This window comes from Lissotriton vulgaris, chromosome 2_1 (assembly GCF_964263255.1).
Source record: "Lissotriton vulgaris chromosome 2_1, aLisVul1.2, whole genome shotgun sequence".
Taxonomy (NCBI): Eukaryota; Metazoa; Chordata; class Amphibia; order Caudata; family Salamandridae; genus Lissotriton; species Lissotriton vulgaris.
The window spans coordinates 16,021,472-16,043,986 of NC_141687.1; the positions used below are offsets into that span (position 1 = coordinate 16,021,472).

Consider the following 22,515-nt stretch of genomic DNA (forward strand, 5'->3'; position numbering starts at 1 on the left):
AGGGTCAGATGAGGAGGGCTTTGGAGGTAAAGTTTTACAACCATGTGGCCAGTTAGGCCAGCAGACGTGGGTTTTTACGGTGGAGGGGACAGACGTTCAGTATGTACTTCACCAGACAGAGAGGGCTATGTCTGGAGAAGGAGAGCAAGAAGAGCGGTAAAATGCAACGGCCGAGCCCTAGAAACAGGTGGGTGGGATGTCTTGCGGGCAGAGTTTGAGGGGGCAACACAGAGGTTTTAAGGAAGGTGCCATGAGTCCTGGTTGGGACCCTGGAGAAGGGATCACAGAACATGACGTGAAGCTCAGTTGATCAGCGGCAGATCCGAGGTCTGCTGGAAAACTGGGCTGTGAGGTCTGGTTAATGCAATGGAGTCACAATGTCCCGTTAAGAAGTGGGTCTGTGGGGTTTAGAAGATAAGCGGTCTTTGTGAGAGTCATTTCATACCCTGGGCCATGAGGTCTGATTCGAAGGTTGAGTTGAGAGACTACGTTGTTGGTGCTGTGAAGTCTGGTTAACCCCTTGTATGCGTGGCGCATTTTCGCGCTGTGCGGGTCATTTACATAATGGGCAGGATTCTGACGGCCCCCAGCAGTCGTGAGCACATGCCCACTGTGACCCAACATGAGCATGCAACGGGTTACCCCCCTCCCCTAGTGCCTTGAGACCCTCTGGGTGAGTAGTGCGCTATACAAATACTGTGATTGATTCATTGATTGAATAAGACTGGCTATAGGGTGCAGGTAATGCGCTGTACTGCGCAGATCACTGGATAAATTGCCACTCTAACATCGGATTAGTAAATTAACCTGTGATTCTGGTCAATGCTTTGGGCTGTGGGGTGCAGCTAATAGGAGATGTTATAAATGGGAGGCTGGAAAAGGCTTTGGTTGCACCAGGTTCTGCTGATTTGTCAGGGGTGAAAGAAGGGAGCAGAATGTCAGGGGAGAGGATGTAGCATTATGCCTAGAGGGGTTGACCTTGAAGCTGGGGAAGCGGGTTCGAGTCTCGGCAGGGACACTCAACATCCTGTGATTCTGGGCAAATCACTTAATCTCTCCGTGCCAAACAAAGAAATGAATGTGTCCATCTGCAACGCAACTGATGTTCATGTAAAGCACTCTGATACACAATATCTTCGGGTCAAGTTCACGCTATATGAAACTATTTAAAAAGAATTTTGTCCAATGAATTTACGCATGTCTTAGTTTACATAGTTTTTCAATGTGAAACATAGACAGAGACTATCTTGGAGTTCTGGTCACTCTCAATAAACTCATGATCTCTTATTGGAAGTGTTCCCTGCACCTTCCACCCCAAGGGTCCATATTTAAATGGCCCAGGAGCCTTGGCACTCCCATCAAGAACAGCAAGAGCAGCCGGACACTACAGGACAAGCATCAGCATGAGTGCACCCACCTGCTCAAACATGAAGGCGAACTCCACCCCTTCCTTGGGAACATTCTCGATGTCCAGGAAGCAATAGAGCTTGAAGTAAAGCTTCCACTGACCCTCCTCCTCTCCCTCCTCAGTGCCGGCGAACCTGTAGAGCAGGAGAAGAGAATCAGTGTTAGTAAACAACAGGAAGGGGAGAATGATTGATGACAGCCCCACAGTCATAGCAACCAGTGTGAGTGAAGAAGAGCCGGGGACAGCAGCCCCACAGGGCACGGCCAGGGTTCTACTCCGGTAACTCACTATTTTAAACCCTTCACCCCCTGATGAGCGCTCCGGTCTGCCGCCAGCAGAAACCTCGCTGTCACCAAAGAAAAAAAAATAGATGGGGCGGGATGATTTTTTTCACAACCACAGTTAGGCTCTGGTACTCACTTCCCCTAACTCTCAAGAAAGAATCAAACTTGCTTGGAATTCAGGAAAGGTCTGGAAACTTGGCTATTGAATCAGTAGCCCACAACCCATTTTTCTACACTGTCTCACACTGACCGCAGAAGTTAGTGCCTAGACATCTCAGGGTATTAGTAGAGCTTTCAAGGGGAAGGAGGGGGAGATAACAGCCCCACAGTCATAGTAGCCAATGTGAGCAGAAAAAGGGTTAACAGGTACAAAGGTACACAGCCTTATTAACCAGTGTGAGAAGAAGAAGAGGTGGCAATAAACTAAAGGCATGTAGAGGTGGCAAAGGTAGAGGTATGAAAAGTTAAGAGGAGATGAGAGGTGACGAGAAATAGTGTGTGGATATGAGGAGCAGGTAAGGTAAAGGAAATGTGAGAGGCAAAGAGATGAAAGAGAGGGGAATAGAGATAAGAATGGAGAGAGTGACATGGAGGAGACACTGAGAAAGAGAGGAGTAGGGGAGAGGTTTCATGAAGAGCAGATGATGTAATGAGGAGAGACAGGGAAAGCATAGGATGGGAGGGTAGAGCGAATGTGAGGAAAGAAGGGGACTAGAGGCTGGAAACAGGAGAGGGGAGAAGATATTGGAAAAGGTGAGGAGAGTAGTGAGGGAAGAGGGAGGAGCTAAGAAGGTGGATTGAGGATGTGAGGGAGAGAGAAGTGAGCATTTGAGAAGTATTTGGGGTGGTGTCAGTAGATTAGAGGTAAGTAGATTGAGAGAGAGAGAGAGAAGGAGAGAGAGAGAGAAGGAGAGAGAGAGAAGGAGAGAGAGAGAGAGAGAAGGAGAGAGAGAGAGAGAGAAGGAGGGAGAGAGAGAGAGAGAGAGAGAAGGAGGGAGAGAGAGCAGGAGAGAGAGAGAGAGAGAGAGAGAGAGAGAGAGAGAGAGAAGGAGAGAGAGAGAGAGAGTGAGAGAGGGAGAGAGAGAGAGAGAGAGAGAGGGAGAGAGAGAGAGAGAGAGACAGAGACAGAGACAGAGACAGAGACAGAGACAGAGACAGAGACAGAGAGAGAGAGAGAGAGAGAGAGAGAGAGAGAGACGGAGAGAGAGTGAGAAGGAGAGAGAGAGAGAGAGAGAGTGGAGCGAGAGAGACAGAGAGAGAGAGATAGAGAGAAGAAGAGAGAGAGAGAGAGAGAGAAGAAGAGAGAGAGATAATAAAAGGAGAGGTCTGATCGTGTCGGAGAGCAATAACGCGAGGAAGAGGAACCATTAAAAGGGACCAGGACCGGTGGAAGATCCCTCTCCTACCCCCCTGCCTCTCCACCTCAGGCGATCCCCATCTCTAGCCTAATTCAGGAAGGACCTCAAGACCGGGCTCTTCGACTGAACCTCAGTGCCCAGTAGGATCTGCAGCCTCCAACAGCACCGTGAGACCCTAGCGGGGGAGTAGTCGCACTTAACAAATACTAATTGATTGAGTAAAGAACATCTGTGATGAGGACGAGAGATTGGAGTCCAACGAGGAGAAAGAGAGGCATGGTGAAGACGATAGCTGCAAGATAGAACAGCTCTAGGGCCCGCGATGCAAGGAGGGTGCACCCAACTGCTTCACGCACCTTTCAAACTTTGCCAGAACATCGGCAACGATCACCCGACTCTCGATGGCCTTGTCCACAAGCTTGTTTCGCTCAAATAGTGCAAACATGTTTCGACTGTCCTCCATAGCGAGTCCGCGGATCAACTTCTCCACCACCTGTGGAATAACAAAGATCATCATCACAGCGTCATCATCAATAAAATTACCATCATCCTCAACTAAAACAAAGCAGAAAAGGAGCCCCAGAGAAATACAATAAAGGAGGAATAGAAAAGATAATCATTTAGTCTGGATGAAGCCACGGCTGGACGGAGAGGCACATTCAGCACTCACAAAATGATTCAGGGGCAACTCTTACTGGTCACAACCCAGATAGTGTCAGTTCACCTTATACCTGGAAATGATTCTACAAAACAAAACAAAATACCACATGGTATTAAATGCAGCACTGTAAAAACACCAGCACAATAAATGAAGAGTTCGCTCCACCATCCTTCATGGAGGGGATGATATCCCAGAATTTACCGCGATCTGTGGCCTCTGATATGCGTTTCTTGTACAAATGGAATATTTCTAGGAGACGTTCGAGGTTTGGGAATGGATGAAGTATTGTGGGATTTTAAAACAACTGAATATAGCAATACTCAGATAACCTGTGTGTGGTTTATACTCACTGTGGGAGTAAGGCCTTGATGCAGTGCATCCAACAGTGCGAGTGCCTTGGCTCGAGTGATCACCCCCATGGAAAGTGATCAACAGACCACAGGGCAAGGTTGTTCTTCGTACTAGTATATTAAGTATAATCAACCATGGGAGGTAACGAAGGAGAGAACAGAGGAGATCGGGGGCACTTTATGGGTCTGCCACAAGCAATTCAGTTTCAAAACAATAAGATAAACTACAGGTTATTTGTGATAAACCTCTATTTAGCACAAAACTCCTCTAAACACGATTACCCCTGAGGACCCCTGTGGACTGCTTTGCTGGCCTCATTACAACCTTTGATTGATTGATGCACAAGGCAGGCCCATCTTACCTCCCCGGCTGTGGTATGGGAGTTGATGCTGATCTTACAGGAGCCGCCACCATGACAATAAACAGTTGTCGTCATTTCCTGCCGCGTGATGAGAGCCGAGATCTCCTCCTGCGATGGGACGAACTCGCGAGCTTTGGTCTTCTTCAAGGAATCCGTTATGAACTGGGCGAACTTGTCTACTGGGGAACCAGGGAAGTGTTCCTTCACTCTTTACAAAAGAAAGACAATAGGTTACATAAATAAAAGGAAAAAGAGAATTCCTCGTTTTTATAAGTGCAAAATGGATGCCCACCCACAAAATCCGCCCCCCTCCCCTGAGTACAAGAAACTCCCTACCTCCCTCTCCACATTCCTGAGCACTGGACTCCCCTGCCCCACACTGACCACTGGTTTATGCTCTCACCTCCATTGCCACCCTGTAGCCCCACGCCGCCCACCCCTCTGGAGCCCAGGGTCAGCACCATCGATCGAGGCTGTGTGCGTTGATTCATTGGTGCACGAACACCCTTCTGATAAAGAGGGGCTCACTCTCTGGAAACCCTGGGAGCACCAAAAAACTGATTTCACAAACATTAGGCACACAATAGATGTCCTTCCTGGTGGCAGTGCAGCTTTCATAGTTGGGCTTCTCCGTCTCCACCTGTCTCCATCCCCACTGTCCCATCTAGAAGTCTTTCATTGTAATATTCCACCAAGCCATCTCCTCACCACCTCATTCACACATTCATCCAGCATGGCGTCTTGATCCATTTATACATAGTCGTTCCTGGCCCTCGTCTTTGAGCTCTTTCTTTTTTATTATTATGTTTGCACTTGTAAAGCGCGCTGCTACCCGGAGGTTTCCGGGCGCTGTGCAACGCTGGGGAACCCGTCTGGGATGGTCCCTGCTGGGAGTCCCCAGGGTGGAGCCAGGCATCCCCAGCGTTGGGGGGGGGGGGGCCGTTGTGGAGATTAGGCAAGCTAATGCCCAGAGTTGCCGAGTGTGACCCCAGATTAGAGTAGGCACTGAAGCGAGAATTATCGAGTCCGCTGACCCAAGTCCACGACCCTGCCGCGTCGGGAATTGAACCCTGGTCCCGGCCGACTTCTGCTCCCGGGTCTGCCACCTCTAACTGGTGAGCCACACCACTCCAGATTTTCACTGACAGCGCTCATCTTCATTACTGTTCCACCCAGGGCTTTATCTCCTTCCTATTCTATTGCCCCATTAACATTTTTCTTGACTTTTCTCAAACACTGTCAATCAAAGCCATCTTCTCCCATATCCTCCCTTTGTCCCATCTCGGTCACAGGTCTCGGCAACTCTACAACTAAACTACCTCCATAACCCTTCTGAAGCCCTCCTGCAGTTGTAGCCTTCAACATTCCTCCCCCAATCCCATTCTCCAGTCCTGCCTCCACCGTCCTTCCTAAGATCTTCTTCAGGTTTGCTTTCTTAGCCCCTAGCCTCATCTCTTTGATTGTCCGGCCTCCATCACTAATCTCAAACTCCTGCACCGGCCTGTCTCCCTCACTTGACCACAAACCCTTCAATTGTTCTAATCTGCCTCGTCTCCATCACCCGTCCATAACCTCCCTTTGACCTGTCTCCCATCACACTCCCAACAACTCTCTTTAACGGCATATTCATCGCAACACATCATCAGGTTTGATTTCCTCGCCTTCCCCTTGAATCTCGTCTAATGTGTTTTCCAATCCTCGGGTACACACTAGAGCGTAGCCAAATGATTGGTTGAAAATACCACAGCTCACCAAACAAAAGCGGTCTCTTGCTGGGTGACATTTAAGAATTTGGACAAGATGTACAACCCTATTTTGCATACTCAAACAGATTTGCAACCATTTGTCCTTGCAAAATCTAATCGGGCCATGTACAATCCCTATTTAGTTAGTCGCAATTTTTTTGCAACTCGCTAAATAGGAATTGCAAGTCGCTATTAGGAAAGGGCGTTCCAAAGGCACCCCTTCCTATAGCGATTCTCCACCCTATGTAAGAATGTTTTGCGACCGCAATTGCGGTCGCAAAACACTCGCAATTTACGGTCCTCTTCAACAGGGTGGTAAAGCACTCGCAAACGGGAATGGGTTCCTAGCGGACCCCTTTACGTTCATGAAATCCGGGGGAAATATTTTTTGGGGCAGGCAGTGGTCCCAGGGACAGTAATACTGCCTGCCCTTAAAAAATTAAATGAAAACGTTTCATTTTTCTTTTTTTAAATGCATCTTGTTATCCTTTAAGGAAACAGTGCCGCATTAAAAAAACACTGCTTTATTTAAAAGCAGTCCCAGACATGGAGGTCGGCTGAGCCCAGCAGGCCACCATACCTGGTAGGGCTGGCATTCCCAATGGGGTCGCAAATTGCGAGTGCTTCATTAGTATGCATCAGGCATGCAATTTGCGAGCCTATTAGGAATCGCTAACAGTTTCTCAGACACTGTTGTACATGACATTTAGCTACTCGCAATTGAGTGCAATTTGCGAGTCGCTACATGACATGGTCGTACATCTGGCCCCTGGTGCTCCTGCAAAGGGGACCCTCTAGTTGTGTTTTCAAAGCTGGAACAAGGGAGCTCCCTTGTATGGCTGTGGAGGCCTAGAAAAGGATCTCATTCAGGGTTCAATGTTCACTGAAGCCAGTCAAGCAATGCAATGGAACGTGCAGACACAAAATGCACAGTTTCACTCGATGTGCATACAACGGAAATCATTAGGCACAATTCAAGTCATGTATTCAATAATCAACAAACAACATCTGACAGAACAATGCACAAACTTCGAACACCACTCTGACATGCCTTAAACCTGGGTTTAGCCGTGCTCGCAAAAGCCCCTTCCTGCCTGACAAGACACCCACAAATCCAGAAAAGCACACGTTATACTAAAGCCCTAATACCAACACATCTGACGTAAGGCAATATAATGTTAACACACAGAGGCAACGACCAACAAAATGAACACTAACTCACAGGAACAACTATGAATAACCACACCCACCAAACACTAACCTACAGACACCTATAACAATTTTCCTACATACTAAAAACTGTACAGGGACATCAATTACAACACAACTAACCATTATAATCAGACTCAACTCTGCAGTGGAATCTTCTAAACTGAGCATTGTAAGCGCCCAAACTCGAAAGCACTGCAAGGACATACTCATGACAGGATGCGTACTATGTTAATGACATCATTCACTTGTGACGTGCGCAAGCTTCTGGTCTCTGTGAGCATCACTTTTGCACGACACTTCAGCACAATACTTCTAACCATGCTGGCAAAGAATGTTCTTGTTCTCCCAGTAAACTTATTCACTTGTGTCATCCTGAAATAAGCTAGTGCAGCACGTCTCACCCGCTGTCTCTCTTCCAGTAACATCTATCGGTGGGAACATGGACATCTCTGATCTGGTAATACAGTCATCTGTAAGTAAAGGCGGTGGCCAGTGCCACAACTCCCTAATCTTTCCAATCCTACCACTGCCCCTTCTGCCACAGCACTGTGTGCTGCAAGCGGTGGGATTGTGTAGATGTGGCCGCAGGAACCCATGGTGCCACGGACACTGTCCAACCACATTAGCTTCCAGTTGAGAGAAGGTGGGAATGCAGAGGACTGAGAAGTGGAGTTTAGGTCTGGAGATCGATGGCACAACAGGATCCGCAAGCCACCATCCCTCAACCAGGGACCCGCCCAGCTCCCACTGCTCCTCAACATCTGTTTATACCCTTTGATTGCAGCATTGGCACAGCTGGATTGCCAACTCTTTAACTATGCAGATGACACTCAGCTGGTCTTACGGAGTACGAGTTCCACCTGGCGCAGCTGATCGTGCAGAACACTCTGTGGTTCACTGAGAACTGGATGACAGCGAACTCTCTGAAAGTGAATCCAGACTCGAGGCTCTGCTATCACCATAAAGGGGGATCCATGGATGGATGGTGTGTGGCCCTGGGAGGTGGGTCCTGCCCGAACTCCGTGGCAGGAGTGAAAAGTCTTGGTATGAAGCTGGATAGGAACCAGTCGATGGCGGGGCAGGCGGCGGCAAAGTGGGAGCCCCACAGGTCTCCTGAGGCAGCTCTGGATATTGGCTCCAATTCTCTCTTTCCCAACTATGTGAAGAGTGGAGGCAGCATTGATCTCGTCACGGTTGGATTATGGCAGTGCCTTGCAAACCGGCCACCCCAATCAGTTGTTAATTAAGCTCCAGGTGGTTATGAATGATGCAGCGAGACTACTGTTCATGCTACCAAGACTAGCGCAGGCGAAGCTACTGTCGCAGCAATTGCATTGGCTGTCTGTCAAACAGAGGGCCGTGTTCATAGGTCCGTGCATTGCGCACAAGACGTTACATGCACGGTACCAGACACTACATGCCTGGATGCCATCTACGCTCGTCTGAGGCGATCTTGCTGACTTGTCCATGCTTTAAGAACACAACTTTGGGCAGTCGGGCATTTTCAGTTCTGATACTTCAGATCTAGGATGGACTACCGGAAAGTGAGGAGAGAAACTGCTCTCCAGCCTTTCCGAAGAGATTGAAAACTTTATTTGAACAAGCTTTCTGAAGAGATGGACTTTCTCATTTTTATAATATCAGCTTCAACATGTTACCTTAACCTTTAAGTAAGTGTCAAAAGACCTGTGGTATTTGTGTGCTACACAAGTGTTATTAACATAACATAACCAAGACGGAAGCAACGGAAGGCGCCTTACCTCTTGAGGTGGAAGCGAAGGTAGCGGAGGATCCCGCGGCTGGGCAGGAAGGTGCAGCTCATGCACGACAAGAGCTGCCAGTGATGGAGGTTCCCGCGACTGTTCGGCTGTGGCACGTGGTTCGTCTGCTTGATCAGCTGGCAGTAGATCTCGTCCCGGAGGGGCTTCAAGTCCTGGCAGGTCTGAAGGATTCCCTGAATGATGGGCACCGGATCTGCCACCGTCTCGAGCTCCTGCAGAGAGTTAAAGACCTTCACGGCCTCGTCCTGCAGGGTGGTGTAGCCCTTCTCCCGTTGCACTGCAAAAAAGTCGATCAATCCATCAACAGGCATCGAAAGGCCACTCATCCTGTAGCGCACGTATGTGCATAATATAATGCAGTTGGTAAAAGGGTTGAATCATTTCCTTGGTAATATTTTACCTACCATAATAAGTTCTGGAATCAGTTTCATATCTCATCGAGGATCAGTAATTGCAAAGGAACAAGTGACGACGCTGTATGATACAGACGTATGTGGGCATCTGAAGTCCAACAGAGGATCTAGACAGAGCATCCCAAACTCTCCAGGAGTACCAGGGGAACAAACTAACAAAAGGTGGCATCATCACGGTGCACTGCACACTGGTAGTACCATGGGCACCACCTCCTTTCACACTTTGGCATCCAGAGGAAATAAATTAAACCCTGGAATACTGTAGCTCACCCCATGCCTTTCCTGCAGCTCACACCTTTCGCATCTCAACCGTTAGCTTTGAATTAGCAACGTGAAAAAATGTAATTACGGAATTCCTTGAGGCTCCCCTACATTGCGGTGTGCCTCAGTAGTCTTCTCTTAGCTCCCCCCCCCTTTTTACCTTTATTTGGGCCATTTGGCTGGGATTGTCCATTCTTTTGGGTTGTCATTGGTTTCATACGCCGACGACACCCAGCTGGTGATCGCAATCTCCCGGACGCCAGCTCCAGCCACCTCAGCCTGGTCCCTTGTCTTCAAGAGGTGGCCCAATGCATGGCCAACTCAAAGTTGAGGCTCAATGGAGATAAGACTGAGGTGATGATATCGGGAAGCAATCTTAATAATAAGTCCCCACTCATTGCGCCAGACTGACATTTGAGTCTCCTCAGTCCAAAGACGATGCTAAAGAGCCTTGGAATGTGGCTAGACTCCAATCTCACCATGGACTGCCAGGCAAGGAAACTTGCAACCACTTGCTTTTGCATCCTGAGAATGCTTAGAAAGGTGTTAAGTTTGCTCCCTTTCCTAGCTTGAAGTTTAATTGTCCAGAATCTTATCTCCCGCATAGATTATGGCAATGCCCTCCTTCTGGGGTTGCCTAGCTACATCACAAAGATTGCTGACTATGCAGAATGCCGCTTGTGAGAAGTTGGCCTGGCATATGATGCCCACTAGTTCTAGTGGGCACCTTGCACCAGTCTAATCGACTCTTATTGATGGTGGTTGTAAAGTCAACCTTATAGAAAGCTATCCTAGGGGTAGCACGAACCAGCAGTCATAGGCTAAGACTTCAGAGAGCATGTGAAGCAAGCTGTTCTACCAATTATAATCCCTTGAATACCAAATAAAAGGACACCACACAAGGTATATATCAAATATATATGTATTTATTCTAAACACAACCCCTCTGCACTCTTTATGAGGTCAGAGGTAAAAGTACATCACAAGTTACTCAATTAGCATACGATCAGTTGCACAATATACGGTAATGCCCTAGGGGCCTCACGATCCATATACTAAGTAAGTGGTATAAGAAACACGACAGAAATAGTGATTCTGCCTAGGGCCTAAGGAATCACTGGAGCTACACTGAACAACCAAGGGTTAGGAAGTAGGAGGCCCACGGTAGACGCGTGCAGTGTCTAGAGACAGACGCGAGTTACCATTGACTAATAATGGGAAACGAAGAAGTTACAAAGTTACGGTTTAAGGGAACTTCCGGAGGGACTACAACAAAACCCCTTTAGACAAGGACACTTCGAGAGTCAAGACCCACGGAGCACCGGAGTCTCGTGTTACCTCACCCAGGGAAGCCGGGTGCATAGGTGCCTTTTGGTGTCGGGTTTCGTCGATGTTTTCTATGGAGATCTGCAAAGAAGTGCTGCAGGCGACCAGAGGAAAAGTGTCCGGTGGATCCAAGGGTGGATTGAAGATCTGAAGAACCTGAAAGCAGAGGGGACAGAGTCTGGGTCACTAGCCAGTGACCAGGAAGGAACCAGGAAGGAACCAGGCGATGTCGCAATGATCTCAGGTGCAGAGGTGAAGCTTGTCTCTGAAGCCACAAGGACCAGGAGGTGTCGAAGACTACCAGGAGCTGGATTCCAGCTGTCCCTTGACAGATCTAGTTGACTGCTGTGTCGGTATCCGGATTGGACCCAACAAGCCTTGGCAACCGCAACCCACGCAGGAAGTGAAGATTGGCTTCGGGGCAGACCAGCAAGGTATGAGGGGCCTCTCCTTCACAGGAAAGCTGGAGCAAGCCTGGAGCAACCAGGAAAGCAGTTTGGTTTCAAAGGAATATCTTCAGGGGGCTCACTAGCCAACGGGCTAGCAACCGGGAAGACGCGTTGAGCTGAAATGCAAGAGCGGGCCCCACCCGGCACTCGTGGAGTGTGGAGGGGTGAGCTTCGGTGCAAATGGTGCTCGGGTCTGGATCAATGCATAACTTTGAGTTACCTCAGGAGTCGATGCAGTTAGCAAAATGCAGGATATCCAGGGTGTCCGGTCCCATGTCTCTCGTGTCCGCCACGGGTCTCAGCTTTGCTGTGGATGTGGGTCGGTGTCAGCGAAGTCTGAGAGTCCAGTTCCTGTGTCGCTAAGTCTTCGGGTTCCGTCGACAAAGCAGACCGGCAAGTCACTAGTGGTGCCTGTTTGCACAGGGTGGTCACTCCTTGACCACAAGGGAGAGGTCTTCCGTCTTCTAGTCAGAATAGAATGTCGAAGGTCCAAGAGTTCTGTATCAAAGTTTCGTTCTAGGATAATCTAAAGTCCTGGGGACACAGCTCCTATACTTATACTAAGCTAAGGGGCTGGATTACCTGCTAGGTCCCTCCTATGGGTGGACCTGGGAAGGGGGTGGTTACACCCCTTTCCCTTTGTCCAGTTTCACGCCAGAGCTGGGGCTGGAGTGCCCCAGCAACTGGTTTGAACTGGGCTATGCATGGAGCACCTTGTGTGCCCCAGGCAGTGTCTCAAAAAGCATCTGCTGATGCAGCCCTCCCTGTCCCAATAGACATCAGCCTGTCTGGGGAGGTGCTGACACCTCACTGGACAGGAAACCTATTGTCCAGGCCTCCCCTGCCGGAGTTTCGTCCAGCAGCAGGAGGTCAGACTTGTGTCTGTGGCAGCAGCATCCATTTTGTGATGCTGGGGCTCTGTTTAACTTTAAGCGGGCAAAACAGTAACTACATGTCTTCCCCCTCTAGAAGGGTGGAATGCTACCCCCGCCGCCAGGACTGGTGTGGGGGGGTGGAGGGGGGGTGGTTAGTATTCCAAAGTGTTTGACACCTTACACAACATGTTTTGATAAAGCCAAACCAAAGTTAGCATTAACCGCGAGGATTATAATGCACTTAAGAGTATATGGCATGGCGATATCATAGAACAGCTATAAGGAGATGGTTCCGAAAGCTGCAGAGGGGCTCAGCTCATGCATGGGCACCCTCTCACATACAGGCACTCTGCCTCCAGGATTGTCAAAGCCTACCATAGGAGTGACTTTTTTTTTAAAACATATTTTTATTGGCATTTAAAAGATATCAGGACACTTTGCAATTCAAACACATTCAGACAAATAGTAGTTAGCACCAGTCATAGCTGGTCAGCTCAGTAATGTAAGGTAAAGCTGCTCAGATGCAAAGTGACAATAGTGGTAGTTGGGGCTGTGTGAATGCCATGAACAATTGAAAAGAACCTGGAGGCACAATAACCGGGGAGAGGTACAGGGAGGTACTGGGTATAGGGGCAGATGCGGTGTCGGAGTACTGTGAGTCTCACCAATTCATGCAGTAATACACTATATAATGATGGGGAGGATGGCGTGCAGGCCAGGTGCGGGGTCCGATTACCCATTGTGGTGTAACGCGTAGTGTGATTGGCGTCATCACTAATGTGCCATCGGGGAACGTCTAATGTTTGCGATTGTGGGTTACTCAGGCGGTTGGGGATCTGCAGGGACGAGCGCGCCCTGATAGTCACACCCAGATAGTCACTGGGTGTGGATTGCTTGAAGTGGTGTAACAGGAGAGCCCACTCCATGGAGATGGGGTGTTTACGGATCCCCTTTACTTCTTCCTCACTTAATGTCTCCTCCTCTGTGGTTGCCCATTTATGTATTGCTCCCACCCATGCCGCAAGCAGGGGGGCCTGTGGGGGATCGCCAGTGCTCCTCTTAGCTAGAAGAACGGTCCCTGAATAGCAGGATCCCAGGCCAACTAAGTCGAAAACCAGCAAAACACTAGGCAAAAAGTTGGGGTAACCATATAGTCAGATATCCACCTGCCTACACCGCTGATGCCGCTGCTCAGCTTCTTCTGAATATTCTGAGGTGCTAATCTGTAAAACGAGACTTAAAGGACCTCCGCTGGCTCTCAGTGGAACAGAGGGTCCATTTTAAGACTCTCTGCACACTGCACAGAACGCTTCACAAGAAAGGCCCTGTCTTATTAAGACCATTAGCCATTCCCTACACCCCTGATCATTCTTAGCACATCGACTGCAAGTTTCCAAGTTCAGCAAATCCCATTGGGGTAGCGGTTCTTTCTTCTATGGGGCCCCCAAACGTTGGAACACTCCTCCTATGGAATGTCTGCTTCCCAACGAACTTGCATTCCGTAAGGCCCTGAAATCGTGGCTATATAGCAATCAGCCCTGATGAGTGTTGGCTAACAGGACCTCTTGTCTCTTATATTCTGTCTGTTCTAGCTCTGGGAGGCCTCCGGGTAGCTATGTGCTATATGAGACCTAAAGAATAGAACAGCATCAAGGAGGTAGCAAAAGAAAGGTCCACAAAGAGGACCTGTAGAAGGAAAATACTACTTACCCAGTAAGCATCTGTTCTTGGTATGTAGAGCTGTAGATTCACATGCTTTGCATAGCCTGCTATCTAGTGTTGTGTCCGTATGTTTGCTCTTTATTTTTCTTCAAAGAAGTCTTTTGCAGTCATGAGGTGGGCGACTCCTCTTTTCGGTGACAGTGCGCATGGGCATCGACTCCATTGTTAGATTGTTTTCCCGCAGAGGGTGATAATGGAGTTACTAAGAGTAGTAAAAGGAGATGTCCTTGTACATATGTATCGAAGTAAGATGTTACTGCAACAGGTAGAGGTACCCGGGGAGGCGGGTGGGCGCAGATGACTCTAGTATAGCTCTATATATGCCAAGAACAGATGCATACTGTCTAAATAGAATTTTCCGTTCGAGGCATGTGAGCTGTAGATCACATGCTTTGCATAGACTATACAACAGTAATCTCCCAAACTGGTGGTTAACCTGTAGCTGTTGCAGAGTTTTGACAGAGTGTACATAGAACTGCCTGGTCCACGCTCGCTTGCTGTCTTGTTAACACATCTGCACAATAGTTGTTTTGTGAATGTGTGTGGTGTAGACCATGTTGCAGCTTTGCAGATGTCATTTATGAGGATGTTTCCTAAGACAGCCACAGAAGCCCCTGGTTTGCGAGTGGCGTATGCTCTAGGGGGAATGGTCAGTGTTCATTTTGCTTTTGCACAGCATGTCTGAATGCATTTGACTATCCACGGTGCAATACCTGATTTTGAGATGGGATTGCCTTTATGAGGCGAAGCAAAAGCAACAAAGAGTTGTTTTGTCCTATGGAAAGGTTTTGTCCTTTCTATGTAATAGAGTAATGCTCTTTTAATCCCTAAGGTGTGTAGAGCACGTTCTGCCACAGAATCTGGTTGAGGGAAGAACACACAAAACTCAACAGATTGGTTGATATGGAAGGTAGAAATCACCTTGGGTAAAAATTTAGGATTAGTGCGAAGAACCACTTTGTTTTTGTGTACTTGTAAACATGCTTCTTCTACGGTTAGTGCCTGAAGCTCACCTGCTCTCCTTAGAGATGTAATAGCTATGAGGAAAGCGACTTTCCAAGTTAGAAATTGCAGCTCACATTTGTGTAATGGCTCAAAGGGTGGACCCATCAGTCTGTTGAGGACAATATTGAGATTCCACACAGGGGCAGGTGAAAGTCTTGGTGGAATGACTCTTTTGAGTCCTTCCATAAATGCCTTAATAACAGGCCCTTTGAAGAGAGACGGGTGTTGTCCATTTTGAAGGTATGCAGCTATTGCAGCAAGATGTAAGCGTATGGATGTGTACGTTAAATTTGAATGCTGTAGATGCAGTAAATAGCAGATGATGTTCTGAACTGAAGCATCAAGCGGGTTGATTTCATTGTTATTACAATAAAGAACATACAGTTTCCACTTTGCTGCATAGCAAGCCCTTGCAGTTGGACGTCTCTTTGTGCAGACTGGCGGAAGGTTAAGGTAGCAAACTCTATGACTTCAGGTGCCAGATCGCAAGGTTGAGATGACCGGGATCTGGATGTCTTATCTCTTCATGTCTCTGTGTGAGGAGATTGGGTGTAAGATGTCGTTTTCGGTGAGGGACTACTGAGTGCTCCAACAGGGTGGTGAACCAAGGTTGACGGGCCCATGTGGGAGCAACTAGGATTAGTGTTAGGGACTGCTGTCTGAGCTTCTGAACTACTAGCGGAATGAGTGGGAGAGGCAGAAAAGCATAGGCAAATATCCCTCATCAATTCGTTCATAGTGATTTGCCTCTGGACAATGGGTGTGGATACCTGGAGGCCTTTTGCGCTTAGGTTTGTGGCGAACAGATCTATGTCTGGGAAGCCCCACATCTGAAAGAACAGGAGGAGAACTCGAGGGTGGAGTTCCCACTTGTGGATCTGTTGGCTCTGTCTGCTGAGCAGATCTACAAATTAATTATCGACTCCTTGACGTTGTTCTGCGAGGAGATACATTTTGCGACGTATGGCTCACCTCCAGATAGTCTGTGCTAGTTGTTACAGCTCGAGAGAGTGTTCCCCCCTCCCCCGTTTCTGTACGTAATACATTGATGTCATGTCGTCTGTGCGTATCAGGGCAGCTTTGTCTTCTAGATGAACTTGAAAGGCTTTGAGCGCTAGAAAGAGCGCTAAAAGCTCTCGATGATTGATGTGGAGCTGCTTTTGCTGCAGGCTCCACGTGCCCTGAATTGTGTGAGTTTGGAGATGAGCTCTCCAACTAGTGAGCGATGCGTCTGCTGTTCGCATGGTCTGTGGAACTGGGTCGATGAAGGGCCGTACTTTGGGAAGGTTTTGTGGATTCCACCACTGCAGAGAGTGATGAGTGCCGTCCACCAACACTAGATCTGATCACTGACCCCGAGACTGATTCCACTGACGTGCGAAGCATTCCTGAAGGCGACGCATTTGAAGTCTTGCGTAGGGGACTAGCAGGCTGCAAGACGCCATCATTCACAGTAACTGCATGAACACTCGAGCTGGCAATGAGTGTTGAGGCTGAAACCCGCAAACTAGAGTTTGAATGCTGCCGATTCTGGCTGGATTGGGATAGGCCAGAGCCGCTTGTGTATCTAGAGCGGCTCCCAAGTACGCTTGCGTGTTGGAGGGTTGGAGATGGGACTTGGACAGATTTACTCTGAATCCCAGATCAGGGAGCAGCCCTGTTGTGTGAGTGTGTCGTAGACAGTCTGCTTGCGAGCTGGCTTTTATGAGCCAGTCATCTAAGTATGGGAAGACGTGAATGCGTGGTCTTCTTAGATGTGCTGTGACTACTGCCAGGCATTTGGTGAAACCCCTCGAAGCAGTAGCGACTCCGAATGGGAGTACTTTGAATTGGCAATGTTGCCCCGCTACCACAAACCTAAGTTATTTGCGTTGAGTGGGGTGTATCGGGATGTGGAAGTAGGCGTCCTTTAAATCGAAAGTAGACAGAAAGTCGCCTTGCTGAACTAGCGGGAGTACGTTTTAGAGTGTCACCATATGAAAGTGATCCGTTTGGTTGTATAGATTGAGGTATCGGAGGTCTAGTATAGGCCTGAGAGAGCCGTCTTTTTGGGGAATTAAGAAGTTTAAAGAGTGTACACCGTCCCCTCGATAGTGTAATGGGACTGGTTCTATAGCTCCTTTTTGTAACAGAGAGAGAACATCTTGCTTGAGAAGGTTAAGATGTTATTGTGACATTGTGTGTGATCTTGGAGGAATGTTCGGGGGAGTGTCTAAGTTCCAGGCAATAACCATATTGGATAATTTGTAGAACCCATCTGTCTGAGGTGATTGTTTTCCTGATGGGTGGAAATTGGAAGAGACGTCCCCTGCCAAGAGTAGAATGATCGGGGTAGGGGAAGGAAGTCGCGGTTTGGTGTTTGCAGTGGTGTATAGTTGCCTCTGCCTCTTCCCTTGCCGGTGTTCCCTCTAAATACTCCCCTACAGTAACCTCTAGAGGGGGGCGATTGATTACTGCTCTTGTAAGAGGAGGGGAGATTCTCTGATGAAGTGTTTTTGGAGCTACCGAGTAAAAGGGGCGGCAAAAGGACCCCCGATTGGAAGGGAGTTGTAAAGCCCCCATCGATTTTGCGGCCTCTGTGTCTTTTTTCATCTTCTCCAGAGTAGTGTCCCTGTAGGACCGCAGAGGTGCTCTTTATCAAAGGGTTGGCTCAAAATAGAGGCTTGGACCTCGGGTTTAAACCCTGAAATTCTGAGCGAAGCAGGACTGTGTAGCAACACACTGGAGTTGATTGCGCGGGCTGCTGTGTTAGCTGCGTCTAAGGTGCACCTAATAGAAGTATTGGTAATTCATTTCCCCTCCTGAATTAGGTCAATGGATTTGGTTTTGTGCTCATCGGGTAAAAACTGCATTAACTTTTCTAGCTCATCGTAATGAGCTCTGTCGTCGCGAGCTAAGAGCTTGCGCATTCGCACTTCGCCAGTGATTGGCTAGTTGCGATGCTATTATTTTGCCCGAGGTATCAATTCATTTCAACTCCTTATCAGGAGGAGGGGCATCTTTTGTGAGTTTGCGAGGGTTGGAGACTACAAGGGAGTCTAATGGAAGTTGACCCTTGATGTAAGTGGGATCAGTAGGTGCTGGCTTATACTTTTTCTCAATTCTGGGCGTGATAATTCTTGCCCGTACAGGGTCTATGCAAATCGCGTCAGCACTTTTAAGCATTCCCTTAAGCGTAGGTAGTGTCTGTGTTGATCTTTGAGCGGAACTTAAGGACACAAATAGAAAATCCTCTTCAAGAGCCTCTTAGCGTATTCCACCCGGTGGTAGTAAGCAGCCTTATTGAGTAGCTCTAGATACCCTATGTAATCATCAGGTGGGGAGGGTCTGGAGGGGTATAGATCCGGATCGTTATCGGTGTTGGGGTCTGTATCATAATATTTCCAGGGCAATTAATGTCATGTGGCCTATCTTCATCCCCATCCCCTTCATCTTGCATATTAGGTGATTGAGGTTGTGGGGAATTTGTGGGTGCGATGAGCAAATTTGGGTCAATTGGTGAAGGAGGTGTAATGGGAGGAGGTGAAGGGTTAGTACCCACATTATTGCATTTCAAAGGAATGTGGTAGTCCTCTTGTAAGCCCATTTTCCTTTTCTTTAGCATTTTCACATGAATATATCCAGTATCTGGGTGGATGACCAGTTCTTTTTGTTTTGGATCCGTGTTTCCTGGTTGAACGTTGACACAAGGCTCTCTGGATGGAACAGTAGTTTTCCCTTTGGGTGCTGTACTTTTTGGCGTCAAAGGTTTCAGCCCTGAAGCTTTCGGGTTAGAAGATTTACTCTTCAGTAGCGTGGGAATGGCTGCAATGATGTGCTTCGATGCTGAAGGTTTCGTTTCGGCATTGGCATGGGGCAGACTCAAGCCTGAGTCAGAAGGCTTTCATTTGTGTTTCAGTGCCTGGCCGGAGGGTGGCCTCAAACTTTTTCTCGGCGCCGACCTTGGCCCGAGGGTAGAGGAAGGCCTGGAGCCTTTTTCCTTCAACAAGTGTTGGGGCAGTGGAGTGTCTGTACTCACAGTACGCTGACCCGGTGTCACTTGGTCTTGTTCTTCCATGTCGGAGTCGGCTTCGGACACAGAGATGTGTTCCAGTTCTTCTTCAGCTCCTTGTGCGTGGAATTCATCCTGGTCGGAATCTTCACCGAAGATGTCGGGTGCAGAGCCACTTTGATGGTGCATTTCGTGATGTTGAGGCTGACGGTCACGGAGTGTCTTCTTGGATTGAAACTATTGGCGTGACACCTGGGACAGAATTTGAATGGTCTCCGTTTCATCGACTTCTAGTGAACCCGATGTGGGTAGGCCCAACGGGCCTCCACAAACCTTCAGATCTAAGACTTTGACTCGAAACGATATGCAGAGAAGGGGAAATGCGATCAAGAAACAATACCATTGAGGGTAGTGGATTGCGCATTGAGGGGAACCGGAGCGCCGCAATTCACATCCGAACCTGATGGTGGAAAAAAACAATCAATGGAGTCGATGTCCATGCGCACTATCACCAAAAAGAGGAGTCACCTACCTTGTGACTGGAAAAGACTTCTTCGAAGAAAAACAAAGTGTAAACATCCGGACCCAACACTAGATGGCAGGGTATGCAAAGCATGTGATCTACAACTCACATGCCTCGAACATTATACAACAGGACTTAGAGGAAGTGACATAGAAAGGCTTGTAGAAATGAATGCAAGAGGACTTTGCAGGAAGTATTGAAACGCAGCATGTAGCATTTAATGCAAATGAGAAAATAGGAAATTACATAAGAGGCTCCTAATAATTAATGTAAGGGAGACAGCGTCAGTTAACTTGTGAGTCTTTCTTGGAAACAGCGTGAGAAGCCTCTGGAATTGAGGTCAGAAGAGGGAGGATGAACTTGAAGACAAGTACAATGAAGGAGGTTTCTGGATGACCCTGGGGGGACATGCAGCCGATGAGCCCATACTTGCTACAACTCTCGTCTCTGGGAATCTATCAAAAGGAAAGTTTTACGATGGCCATCGATTTCATGACCAGACCCGATCTCTTCAAATTTGTTTTCAGGACTTACCGGCCAACCTGGGCATGTACTTCTCTGGTTGATCAGAGCAGTGTTTAATGAACACAGGGGGGAGGGGGAGCATGCCGGTCCCTCATTTTGAAAATAGGGGACAGGTTTCAAAAGCGCCTGCACTCGTCTGGAGTTGGGAATGAATCGCTTCAGAGATTGTAGATTCCTGTATCGCAGCATTAGTGCAGGAGACTAGGCGAGAGGTGGGGTGGCCCCGTGTTAGTAATGGTGTCTCTAGTTGGCAGACGTATGCACCCTGTCCAAGTAGGGACCACCACGCTAGTCAGGGTAAGTCAGATGCACAGCCGGTGCTCTCCTCTGGTAGCTTGGCACAGAGGACAGGCTTAACTCAAAGAGGCAATGGTGGCTGCTGTGTTCTGTTTTGTTTGCAGTCTCTTGAGGAGGTATGAGGTGATTCCTGCATAGAGTACGTTGCCGCAGTCCAGTTGGCTGGTGATCAGAGCCTGTGTGACAGTGTGTCTGATGTCTGTGGGAGCCATTCTAAAATCTTGCAGAGCTTGTGGAGGATGAGGAAGCAGGTGGATGAGACTGTGTTGATTTGTTTTTTCATGGTGAGCTTGCTCTCCAGAATGAAGCTGAATTTGCGGGTGTGTTTGGTCGGCGTTGGTGTGGGTCCTAGTTCGGTGGGCCACCAGGCGTCATTCCATAGGGAGGTGTTTACTAAGATCAGCACTTCCGTCTTGTCTGTGTTGAGTTGCAGGCAGTTGTCCTCACCCCTTCGCCGATGTTCTTAATGCATCTACGGATGTTTTTCAGTGTTACCGAGGGTCTTCTAATAAGGAGATGATGAGCTGGGTATCGTTGGCATAGGCTATCATGTTCAGTCCATGCGATCTTACAACGTCGGTCACGGAAGTCATGTCGGTGTTGAACAGGGTTGGGCTGAGCCTTGAGGGACGCCACAGATGTTCTTAGGATCGGAGGTGAAGGGCGGGAGGCGGATTCTCTGGGTTCTGCCGGTGAAGAAAGAGGCGATACACGTGCAGTGGTCTCCTTGGATTCCAGGCTTGTAAAGCTGTTGGATCAGGGTGTGGTGTGATCAGATGAAGACAGTACAGGAGAAGGGCACACGACTGATGGAGGCACAGTGAAGGGGTGGAGGGCATTCTTAGGAGGTGAAATCACATTATCAACACATTAACAGATAGAGCACACTAAGTTCACTTACTTGGAGAAGACTCACTCAGGGGACATGCTGTAGTGAGTAGATGAACCAATGACGAATTAATTTGATTTATTTATTTATTTAAACTTGTAAGGCGCACAGCTACCCGCAATGGGTTTCCCGGCGCCAAGGGAAAGATTGAAGAAGAAAAGCTACAAGACTTGGAGGAGGTACGGCTGTTCAAAGAAAACAGTGCTTACTTGAAAAGAAAACCTATTGCTGAAAAAGCCAAGTTTTTAGTCCCTTACGGAACTTAACAAAGTTAGTTTCCAACTTCAGACTCACAGGCAAGGTGTTCCACGTTTTTGTGGCCAGATGTGAAAAGGAACGGCCGCCCATCTTCACCAGCCTAAATCTAGGAACGACAAAGTCTCCCTTACCTGCAGATCTAAGGGTACGGCTAGGAGTATAGGCATGAATAAGATTTTGTAGGTATTTGGGGGCAGAGCCTTGTTTAATCTTGAAAATGTAACACAAGGCCTTAAACTTAATTCTATTTTTAATTTCTAGCCAGTGCAGATCGCGAAGGGCGGGGAGTGCTGATGCTCTCCTGGGGACATTGCGTAGCAGCCTTGCGGCCGCATTTTGAGCTACCCGAGGTTTTCTCAGCGTAGTCAGATCAGCGCCAAGGTACAGGACATTCCCGTAGTCCAGGCGTGATGTTATCAAAGCCTGGACCACTGTCCTTTGGGTGTTGGTCGGAAGCATCCACAGGATTTTTTGGAGCCATTTGAGAGTGGCAAAGCAGATGGCAGCCACTTTAACAGCCTGTTGATGCATCGTAAGCTTGTCATCAATTAAGAAACCGAGGTTGCGCACCTGAGCCACAGGCCTGGGAGTAAGACCCATGCTTTCGGGCCAATGTTGTGGGCCCCAAAGATCTTTATCTTTGCCCAGGATTACGAATTGGTGAGTGTGCATTATGCGTGTGAGGGTATATTGAGGAGGTAAAGACACACTGAGGGAATACATGTACACTAGTAAGGGACAATCAAATGTAGACCTCTAAAAGTAAATAGCATTTTTTTTGTTATGAAGATTTGAAAAGAAGTAGTTTCTACTCATACAG

The 22,515-nt window shown here is 48.2% G+C and overlaps 1 protein-coding gene across 1 annotated transcript in view; it reads right to left on the bottom strand.

Annotated features, from left to right (window-relative positions):
* Positions 1 to 22,515, bottom strand: part of LOC147729472 (unconventional myosin-X-like) — a 763,954-nt gene that overhangs the window by 14,551 nt on the left and 726,888 nt on the right. The window contains exons 35-38 of the mRNA XM_086954339.1: positions 9,141 to 9,438; positions 4,424 to 4,631; positions 3,407 to 3,543; positions 1,418 to 1,541 (exon numbers count right to left, since the gene is read on the bottom strand). Coding sequence (XP_086810465.1) covers positions 1,418 to 1,541; positions 3,407 to 3,543; positions 4,424 to 4,631; positions 9,141 to 9,438 — 767 coding nt within the window. The remainder of the gene's footprint in view (positions 1 to 1,417; positions 1,542 to 3,406; positions 3,544 to 4,423; positions 4,632 to 9,140; positions 9,439 to 22,515) is intronic.